This window comes from Bison bison, unplaced genomic scaffold (assembly GCF_000754665.1).
Source record: "Bison bison bison isolate TAMUID 2011002044 unplaced genomic scaffold, Bison_UMD1.0 scf7180017864460, whole genome shotgun sequence".
NCBI classification, from domain to species: domain Eukaryota; kingdom Metazoa; phylum Chordata; class Mammalia; order Artiodactyla; family Bovidae; genus Bison; species Bison bison.
In genome coordinates, this window is record NW_011495022.1 from 3641833 (window position 1) to 3653253 (window position 11421).

Consider the following 11421-nt stretch of genomic DNA (forward strand, 5'->3'; position numbering starts at 1 on the left):
TGTTTCTCAGATTGAGTCACTGCTGAGAAACGTGTGAGCAGGAAGCAGCACATGAAAATGTACACAGTAACAAGCTGGACTGTGAGGAAATGGGACCATTTTCTAGCTGAAAGACACAAGGGTAGGAGGATGTGTCTGCAACCCAGGGAGTAGCAAATTTGTGATCTAGGATTTTAAGTCATTGAATAATTCATGTTTTGGTGTGTTTGAGATTTTTTTTTAATGCTGTTAAAAACTGCTAGTTATTGAAGACTGGGGAAATAATCCTTAGTAAGTTTAGAAGGAAAACTTGGATTGGGGGTAACTATTATTGCCTATTAGGGGTCTCTGCTGACATATAAACTGGTTGCAAGGCCAGTTATTGTTTAAAATAGAGCTGTAGTTACACAGAAATTAACCCAGTGACATTTACACTTGACCTCAGTGTCTGTAAGGCCTCTTCCACCTGTAACATTCTATGATTCTGTATAAATGTGTTTGTTTTTTTTTTTTGACCTTTGTTTTTAACCACCTACTTAACAATTATTGTAGCAATATGTTCAGAAATATGCAAGTCAGATCAGTAGAATCAGAAGTACCTGAATGTGGGCAGACTATAAATAACCAGTCATCTGCTTTCTCTAGAATTCTGAGAACTATTGACCTTGTCTTGTGTATCTTCTTGTAATGAAGCGAGAGAGAAGTAAATAGGCAGATAAATATTATGAAATAGAACAGTCATCAGCGAGATGTATTTCACACACACACCCGCTTGGTATCACTTTGCCTTAGTGGTAAGGAGCCCTGCTGCAGGGTAGAACTTATAAATCAAGGAGGTCGTTTATGTTGTTTAATCAGTCCTTCAGGGTTTGAGCGTCCCCTCGCTTGCTTTTGTACCTTCCTATAGCTGTTGAGGAGAAGGCAACGGCAACCCACTCCAGTACTCTTGCCTGGAAAATCCCATGGACGGAGGAGCCTGGTAGGCTGCAGTCCAGTCCGTGGGGTCGCTAAGAGTCAGACATGACTGAGCGACTTCACTCTCACTTTTCACTTTCCTGCATTGGAGAAGGAAATGGCAACCCACTCCAGTGTTCTTGCCTGGAGAATCCCAGGGACGGGGGCGCCTGGTGGGCTGCCGTCTATGGGGTCGCACAGAGTCGGACACGACTGAAGCGACTTAGCAGCAGCATAGCTGTTGATTTGACCTGTGTTCTTAAGGGACGGTAGGATGTGATTCATGTTCCACCCGGTTTTGCCCAGAAATATTTGTGCAGCTTCTATGGAAAAAAATATTAAACCGGATTTCACTTTTACGTTAATATAACTGTCTGGGCATGATATAAAGACTGAAATGTCTGAAAGAAAAGTATTACTGGGTGTAATTTAGACTCTGAATGCTAGTTGTTAATATTTGGTGGAGAGATCAATATCAGGAGAACAAACTTTAAAAGATTTACTGTTTTCTTAGTCGAAATACATGATTTTAAGAAGGAATCACCTGGGACATTGTCTTAACACTTATACCGTGTGACTGGAAGTAAGGATCAGTTTTTTATTGTTTACAGAATTATCCTTGCAATTTTTTAAAAACACTTTATTAGAGAAACTTATGTTTAGAAGGAAACCCCCCGTCACCTTCCCTTCATCCTCTGGACAAAAGAGAGGATGGGAGAGGGGAGAGAGGGAAAGGCTTGGGGGTACTGGTTTCATTTATACAAGTGAATGTATGTGATAGAAACCATTTCATTTTAGATACTTTTCTAAAGCCTTACTTACTGAATTGCTTTAATTTAGTAGTTCACAATTCCTTTGCTTTATCTTTTCTGATTTGGGGGGAATCATCTGAGCATGATAAAATGCTAGTTTATTCAGAGCACTAAAATTAGCTTGCAAAAGACATTATTCTGGGATTCTGTGTTCAAGGGCTTTCTTCTTTGTTTATCCTGGAACAAAGATATTTGTTTTAAAGTGGTCCAAGTTAATAGTCCAATTTCAGATTTCCCATGAAACGAGTAACAGATTACCCAGATGGCAAACGATGATATATATATTTTCCAGTTATGACTATTTCCACTGGGCCAGATGGCGATTTAATGTGAACTGTCAAACATTTCTTAGTATTAATACATTGTCTTATTTTGTTGAAGCCAAGCTAGCAACATAACTCAGGGGTCACGAAAGAACAACAGCAACAATAATTCAGACACCAAGTGTGGCACGTGAAGGCTCATACCCAGTACTGCACTGCCCTCAGGAACTCTGAAGCTTAAGGAGATGCCTGTTGAAAAGCCATACATTCCCCCTCCCTCCCCAGACCTTTCTTCTCTGCCCTGTTGCAGGGCAGCGGTGCTTCCTCAGTGCCTCAGGGTGAAGTGTGCAAGAGCAGTTTCATTCTTCCTTGGCCATTTTCCTTCCACCCTGTCCATTGTCATGCTCTTGTTTGTTACAGGAACCATCCCAACTATTTCCCCTTAGATAGTCTGAGAGCTCTGCAGAGAGATAGGTCATTTGTGGAGTAAGTCACGTGCCCAGTCACAGGGCTCCTTCAAGACAGCTTACTACAGTCCTGGGGCTGCGGGGCTCCCTGCACTAGATGTGCGTGGACAAACTTCTGCTGTTCTTAAATATTTGAATATTTCGTACAACAAATGCCCACGGATTTTCTTCTTCTGAAACTCAGGTGAAGATCTGAGTAATACAGTGTATGATATATCAAGGCTATGACAAGCAACCCTTTGTTGCTGCATTCTGAATTTGATCAGAACACTTGTTTTAGGAATTCATAGTGGTTAAAACTCAGCTTTTTTTTTCCAAGCAGATGTTTTCTTTTAGAGAGCTCTCATGGCAAGAATAAATATATAAACTTAAAAAATACAGAGCAAAACCTCTGAGAACACTTTGAAACCTGTTTTGGTCTGTGGTAATCTCCATGAAGGCTGCCCAGCCTGCATCGAGCAATTTGATGTTGTCATGAAATGACATTTTGTGTTTTATGTTTCCTGTTTGTTGATAAAGGCTCTATCAAGGTGCCCTTGCCTAATTATGTTATGGGGAGTTTTAAAACACTGAATTGGTTTGGAGCTGTGCATTGAAGGGCAGTCGTATCAGAAGTTGAGTAGCAATTCAGAGGGTGTTACTTGGGTACATGAAAGTTTACATAAAAGTGTGTGTTGTTTACATTTATTTACAACACCCATTGCACATGCCCAGTGGTCAGTTTCCGACCTTCTTTGAGAAGGAACCAAGTAGCTTCAAGACCGAGTGTTGTTTCAAGGCTTCCACTCCGATGAGGGCTGCAACTTCATTCTCCTTTGGCCTGGAGTTTGGTGTCACTTATAGCAAGCAGAAGGACCCATCCCCATTGGGAGGCATATCAGTACTTGCATATACATTTAGAGAGAAAGTTCCTCCACGTTTCATTTGATCCACCAAAATCTGTATTATAGGGGTAGGATGGAATAGTTATAATTTATAGCTTAACTATCTGAACCCACTCAAGACATCTCATCTGATGAGGAGAGCAGGGAAAGGGAAAGAAGAGTTATATCAAGTCTTGGTGTGATTGCCACTGATAGTTTTAGAATAAACTAGAAATTTTCCTCCTGCCCATAGTTCTGGGTTCTAGGGATACTTTGGACTCATCATATTTGTGAGGTATTTCCAAAATAAATTCTTCAGTGCTCTTTTGTGGGAAAGCCAAAACCGGGTACTGGTTTTTATCCTGGGATCTCTTAACAAGGAAGCCGCAGGCCCAGGCAGGCTGAGGAACGTGAGGGAGGGATGTGGTCCGTGGCCCCCAGGTGCAGAGACAAGTATTGGGGTTTCTCTGTTGTGAATCTTCTGAAGAGTTCAATGCGCTTTCCATGTCCCGTTCTTGAGAAGGGTAGGAAAATAAAGCTCATTTGAAACTGTATGAGTACACAATTCTTTGATTTTTAGAACGAGCCTTTAGTAGGAGTGAACATGCCAACCATCTCCTTACTTAGCACCTTGTTAGCTCCGGTTTGGAGAATGGCCCAGACAGGATACTCAGCTGTATTTAGATTTCCCCAAGAAGATACGGCCCAACCTAATTAGAATTTTAGTGTGGGTTTCTGTGTACCTCGGGCCTTTCTCTTTAACATGGCCTTTGTGTAGACATGTCCATTGAAGGCAAAAGTTTTTAAAATGGAAATTATTCTCATGTTTTAGTGGGGAGCCTCCTGAGAAAAGTCATGTATGACTGAATGCTCCACGATTTCTATTTTGTTGCTTGTGGCCAGGAACATAATCCAGATGAAAAGAAAGAGTGGCTCAGTTGTGTCCAACTCTTTGCAACCCCATGGACTGTAGCTCACCAAGCTCTACTGTCCATGGGATTCTCCAGGTAACACTGGGGTGGCTTGCCATTTCTTCCTGCAGAGGATCTTCCCGACTCAGGGATCGAACCCATGTCTCTTATATGTCCTGCATCGGCAGGTGGGTTCTTTACCACGAACGCCACATGGGAAGCCCCCAACCTATCTCTGTCCTGATACTTTCCAGTAGTATCTAAGCCTCAGTATACTTACCTGTAAAATAGGGATACATGTTTTCTTCATGTGGTTTTGAGACTTGGTTTGTATATATCTGAAGTACTTAAAACAATGCTTGGCACATATAGAAAGATCTTAATAGATGTTGCCTTAAAAAACAGGTATACTCTAGCCAGTTCTCAAGAGCTACAGATACTGCTTTAACTATACCTGCTGCTGTGTGTGCTTTGTACTCTTAAGTTATACTGTTTAAAGCTAGGATAACTTATCTCATGGGTAGGATTTCATAGCTTTTAAGATTCGAACACCAACTTTCAGTCAAGGCTAGAAGTGGCCTCTACTCTCCAGCTAGCTGGGCTGCCTCTAGGTCGGGCGATCTGTGCTTGTACTCGGTTGTGTGAAATACCTGACTGCTCAGCTAAGTAATTACCACGTTGTTCCTGCCCTTTGGAGGCTGAAGATAATAGAGCTGTAAATGCACTGGGCAGCCCAGTGCTGCTGGCCGTTGTCCGAACTGCAATACAAAGTTCGACGTTTGCACACTGAATCTACTGGCCTTCGGCCCCAATTCCCTTTCTCTGTCTTGATTTTTCCAACCTCCATCTCATTGTTTTAAATATAAATGATCTATTGAATAGAAATATTTAAATTTCCCATTCAGAATTTAACAAAAACTTAAATTTTAAATCAGAAAAAAAATTGTTTTTGACATTTATAGTTAGAAAATGTGGCCATGGTACCTAAGCCTAGGCTTGTTATATAAATCAGAATAACCAATCCCTCATTATAAGATTCTCCCCTTATGTTAGAATGCATCACCTTCCATTGTTTCCTGGAGCCATGTTTTTTTGGCATGTGTCATTAAGAGGGTTATTTATCAGGAGTGAGCCTAGTGGGCACTACCCCTTTCGCAATTCTTCTGACAGCCTGTTGCTTTACCGCACATCACAAGATTAACAGTCCCTAGGACTTGACCTTACCAACGTGATCATACCTCAGGAACTAAAACTCAGATCAAGAGGAAATTGTTTTTAGTAAGTAACCATGAAGACAAATGTAGCAAGAAATGCTAAGCAAAAGATAATCCACTGTAGGCAAAGACCAAAAGAAAAGTGGTTTCTCACAACTGCAAGATCGACAGTTTAACTTGCAGTTTTTTCCCCCTCCGTAAACTGGCATTTGCTAAGCAAGTTTAGGAAGAAATTCCACATATTCAGTCATGTTCTTCAAACTCCATTTCTCATGATAAACCACTGGCTCAGGGTGCTTGCTCTAAATTTTCTGTTCCATCAAACAAATGTGGGGTTTCTTTTGATTCAAGAACATTAACATGCAACATCTGTTACTTTTAGTGACCTCTACCATCACCCAATTCATTAATAATCCAAGTAATAAATAAGAATGGATAGCTATGTTTGAAGGTGATTTTTTTAAGAAAAATGAATATATGCAGACACTAGATACAATTACTGTGCCCTTCCAGAACACTGGATTTATGTTCCCATTCAGATTTTATTTGTAATCTCCCTACCCCCCTATTATCAGCAGTGGTCTAAATTATGTGTCATCTATTGTTTTAAAACCATTTTAACCATGGTCTCTCCCCTTCCTTTTTTGTTTTAAACGCAGGACATGGATTTGATTGACATACTTTGGAGGCAAGATATAGATCTTGGGGTAAGTCGAGAGGTATTTGACTTCAGTCAACGACAGAAGGAGCATGAGCTGGAAAAACAGAAAAAACTTGAAAAGGAAAGACAAGAACAACTCCAAAAGGAGCAAGAGAAAGCCTTTTTTGCTCAGTTACAACTAGATGAAGAGACCGGCGAATTCCTCCCCATTCAGCCAGCACAACACATACCATCAGAAACCAGTGGGTCTGCCAACTACTCCCAGGTACAGGGCGCACCCAGTTCTTGGGAAGGTGTGGGGCAGGACCCAAAGAACATGGACCCAGGGGTTAATCTGAGTTCGAGCTTTGCCTTTTACTTCAAGGCCTTATCAAAAGTCAACCTCCCAACCTCAGCCTCCTGATGAGTTCAATGCCTGACCACACCTCAGAGTGTAACAATTAGGACATATATATTACAGGGAAGATCTCTTTATAAGCTATAAAAAACATTGTTATTGTATGATTCAAGCAGCTGCAACAGTACTGACAGTAGCAGAACTGTGGTAGTAGGATTACTCATGGTACTGGGACAAGTACTGTTTTAATACTGATTAATCAACACAACAATTATATGAATTACATTATCCTATTTTACAGATGAGCAACTGCAGGTTAAATAACTTGCCCAGAAACTGGGCAATAAACTGAGGGGGCCACGATTTGAAACCAGAGAGTCTGCTTTGATTCTGTGCTCTTTACTAAATTGACTTCTGAAGAGAGATATTTGATTAGATTGTAAACATTTTATGAACACTGAACAATTTTCTTCTTCTGTGTCTTTCCCTTTTGTGCAGGTAGCCCCCATTCCCAAAGCAGATGATTTGTACTTCGATGACTGCATGCAGCTTTTGGCAGAGACATTCCCGTTTGTAGATGACAATGAGGTACTAACATCTGGTTAACAGCAGATCTCCACAGCTGTATCTAATATACCCTATATTGGTCCCATCGGTGCAGTGGTCCCCAGCCTTTTTGGCACCAGGGACCAGTTTTGTGGAAGAGTTTTTCCACGGACTGGTGAGGTGGGGATGGTTCCAAGATGATTTCAAGGGCATTACATTTATGTGCACTTTATTTCTCTTATTACATCAGTTCTACCTCAAATCATCAGGCATTAGATCCCAGAGGTTGGGGACTCCTGCCTTGATGAATCTCCATTAAAAACATAAAACAGCATTTTAGGAGCAAGTATTTATCACGGAAACCTCAGCCTATAGGTAACAATTTGGAGGGAAAAAAACCCAATCTTCCTCTGGCCATATAATGCAGAACCACACACACACACACACACACACACACAAAAGAACCACAAAAAATGTTTACTCCTGCATAGCCAGAAGCATGCATGCATCAGCAAAACCATGGAAGCAAATAACTCATGTGTTTCAGGTATTTAGATTTCTGTGAGTAGAAAGCAAGCTGGGTAGCAAAACCAAGACTTGTTCGGTTAACAATTTTAATAATTTATTTTCTGAATCACTATACTAGGTGTTACATAGATAGAAATTCAATTCTAAAGATTGTTCTTAGGCATTTTGAAATTTACCTTCAAATGCACAGGGTAAAGCAGTTAAGCTAAGGAATAAACTTGGAGTCAGTTGGGCGAGACAAAAAAGATTTGTTTGATCATATAGAACTAACAGTTACGACAAATAGGGAACTGCAGCCAATTCCAACTTCAGATGGAGCATACCCACCCACTGTTGGTGGCAGATTCATATACAAATGCCTTCTCAATTTTAGGTTTCTTCGGCTACGTTTCAATCACTTGTTCCTGATATTCCCAGCCACATCGAGAGCCCAGTCTTCACTGCTCCTCCTCAGGCTCAGTCACCTGAAACTCTGATCGTTCAGGTAGCCACTGCTGTTTTAGACGACATGCAGGACATTGAGCAAGTTTGGGAGGAACTATTATCCATTCCAGAATTACAGGTAACTAAGACCTAGTATAATGAGTACCAAAGATGCTATTTTATATTCAGTCCCTTTAAATTAGTCATTCCAGTTGTTTATTATTTATATGCCACCTACTTATAGGAAGAATTGGAAGGTGCTTTTAAATTAGTCAGGATAGCCTGGGCACCATGCTTACTTCAGTAAACTTTTGTTAAATGGACTGGATGTCCTGAGGATAGATCAGGTTATGTAAGTTCTGATCTGGGAACTCTGAAAATGTTACATATGCTTAGGCGTTAACTATCTGTTGGAAATGGGAATTATCTCTGAATTCTGGAGGAGCTTGGTGAGAAATCAGGGTGGGGAGGGTGGGGAGAGAACCATCAGATACGGATTATCACCTATTAAAAACAGCTCAACCTTGATTTACATAGTATGAACTTCTTTTCCACACAGTGTCTTAATATTCAAAATGACAAGCTGGCTGAGACTAGTACAGTTCCAAGTCCAGAAACCAAACTGACAGAAATTGACAATTATCATTTCTATTCATCAATGCCCTCACTGGATAAAGAAGTAGGTAACTGCAGCCCACATTTTCTCAACGCTTTTGAGGATTCCTTCAACAGCATCCTTTCCACTGAAGACTCCAGCCAGTTGACAGTGAACTCATTAAATTCAAGTGCCACAGTAAATACAGATTTTGGTGATGAATTTTATTCTGCTTTTATAGCAGAGCCCAGTACCAGCAACGGCATGCCCTCCTCTGCTACTTTAAGCCAGTCACTCTCTGAACTTCTAAACGGGCCCATTGATCTCTCTGATCTGTCACTTTGTAAAGCGTTCAATCAAAACCACCCTGAAAGCACAACAGCAGAATTCAATGATTCTGACTCTGGCATTTCACTGAACACAACAAGTCCAAGCATGGCCTCACCAGACCACTCAGCGGAATCTTCCATCTATGGAGACACATTGCTTGGCTTCAGTGATTCTGAAATGGAAGAGATAGATAGTACCCCTGGAAATGTCAAACAGAAGGGTCCCAAAACACCGTCAGTGTGGCCTTCTGAGGACCCAGTCCAACCTTTGTCGTCATCACAGGGGAACAGCGCTGCAGCACGTGATTCCCAGTGTGAAAACGCACCAAAGAAAGAAGTGCCTGTAAGTCCTGGTCATCGAAAAACGCCATTCACAAAAGACAAACATTCAAGCCGCTTGGAGGCTCACCTCACAAGAGATGAGCTACGGGCAAAAGCTCTCCATATCCCATTCCCTGTAGAAAAGATCATTAACCTCCCAGTTGAGGACTTCAATGAAATGATGTCCAAGGAGCAATTCAACGAGGCTCAACTTGCATTAATTAGAGACATACGTAGGAGGGGTAAGAATAAAGTGGCTGCTCAGAATTGCAGAAAAAGAAAACTGGAAAATATAGTGGAACTGGAGCAAGATTTAGATCATTTAAAAGATGAAAAAGAAAAATTGCTCAAAGAAAGAGGAGAAAATGACAAAAGCCTCCATCTACTGAAAAAACAACTCAGCACCTTGTATCTTGAAGTCTTCAGCATGCTACGTGATGAAAATGGAAAGCCTTACTCTCCGAGTGAATACTCCTTGCAGCAAACAAGCGATGGCAATGTATTCCTTGTTCCCAAAAGTAAGAGGCCAGATATTAAGAAAAACTAGATTTTGACCTTTTCTGATCTAGTGATTTTGGGTTTTTTTGTACTGTTATACTAAAAAAGCTCCTACTGTGATGTGAAATGCAGAAATATACTTTATAAGTAATTCTATGCAAAATTATACTCAACTAATGTAGAAAATATAAAACTTTAAAAAGCATTAAAATAAGTTATCAGTATGCTGAATCAGTAGTTTCACTTTAACTTTGTAAACTTAAAATTTCTTAGAACACCATTTGGGCTAGTTTCTATATACTGTAAATACTACAAAAACTCCTTATTTATACTGTTCTTATCTCATTTGTTACGTTCATACATTTATATGATACATCTGGCTAAAAAAGCAAATTGTTGCAAAACTAACCACTATGTACTTTTTTATAAATACCGTATGAACAAAAAAAAATGGCATTTTTTTATATTAAATTGTTTAGCTCTGGCAAAAGACAATTTAGTTGAAAAGCTGGTACTAATAAAGGAATATCAGGACCGTTCTATTATTTCCTTGAAGTTCATTCACAATCTTACATGACAGTATCTAGCATCACACTAAATTGGCGCTGGTGTATATCAGAAAAATTTTTCTATTCAAGTATATTTCAACCAAGAAAAATGCTGTATATACCTTGACAGGAAAACACTGGTTCTTTTATTCATATTTGAAGGAGAACCATTCTATTAGCAGAGTATTAGACACAGGAAGTTGTAAGGCTGGGGGCCTGTTTGAGGAACTATATGGCTGAACGTGGAGTGGGAGGAAGGAGTAGGTTGGTAAAATAGGACACAGCACAGATCCCTGTTAAGCCTTCATGACCTTGGCCTTTGCCTACTAGAGAACCACTGGAAGTATTAAGCAGGAGTAACATCAGAGTTCAAGTCTCCTCTGCCTTGTATGTTTTAATAGTCTCAAGAGCAAAGAAAGGTCGGAACAGACCAATGGGGAGGCTCTGAAGTGCTCGCATGGGCCATGGTGTCTCCATCTGGGGTTACAGCAGTGAGAAGGCAGTGGATTCTGCACATTTCTAAGGTAGAGCTAAAAGGATTTTCCAATAGAATGGATGCAGGGTGAAGGAGACTCAAGTACTTGAACATCGGAAAGAACAGAATTGCCCAGACACGGTTGAGACTGGCTAAGAGGTCTAGGTGGGAAAATCAGTTCACTGTGGGACACATTCTATGATTAAATACATAAATAGCAAGTACAAAATTAAAGCCCTTTAAAACTTGAGAATCTGCAGGCCACCCACACAAAACCATTCACAGCACTCATCACTTCATCTAATCAAATGTCTGACTCATGTCATGTTTAAATTCAAGTGGGAAAATAGAAGTTATCTGAGGGTTAAGCATGTTTAAAGGTTATTCAGAGTCCTATCAATCCGCTGGGACCAAGACAGGTCTGCATGCCCTAGAGCCCGGTTGCGTGGGCTGCTGCCATTTTCCAAGAATGACTTCCAGTGAGGCAAAGCACGCTGCTTACTCATCTGTAAATCAGGGATAAATATGCAGTGAATTACTCCAAAAAATAAATACAGAGCCTAGCTAATAGCAAGCACTCTATAAATGATATTTTCTTTGGCCCTCCATTAGCAAGAGAAAGGAACTGCTTGAATTAGTAAGAATTTGACTGAGATATAAATGATATTTTCTTTGGCCCTCCATTAGCAAGAGAAAG

General features: G+C 40.4%; 1 protein-coding gene across 8 annotated transcripts in view; it reads left to right on the plus strand.

The window, feature by feature from the left end:
- NFE2L2 (nuclear factor, erythroid 2-like 2) overlaps window positions 1-10241 on the plus strand; it is a 176874-nt gene extending 166633 nt beyond the window's left edge. For all 8 annotated transcript variants that reach the window (XM_010859776.1, XM_010859778.1, XM_010859777.1 and 5 more), the window contains 4 exons: window positions 6123-6389; window positions 6960-7049; window positions 7909-8097; window positions 8518-10241. In XM_010859776.1, the coding sequence (XP_010858078.1) occupies window positions 6126-6389; window positions 6960-7049; window positions 7909-8097; window positions 8518-9750 (1776 nt within the window). In that variant the 5' untranslated portion in view covers window positions 6123-6125 and the 3' untranslated portion in view covers window positions 9751-10241. The remainder of the gene's footprint in view (window positions 1-6122; window positions 6390-6959; window positions 7050-7908; window positions 8098-8517) is intronic.
- Window positions 10242-11421: the final 1180 nt, after the last annotated feature.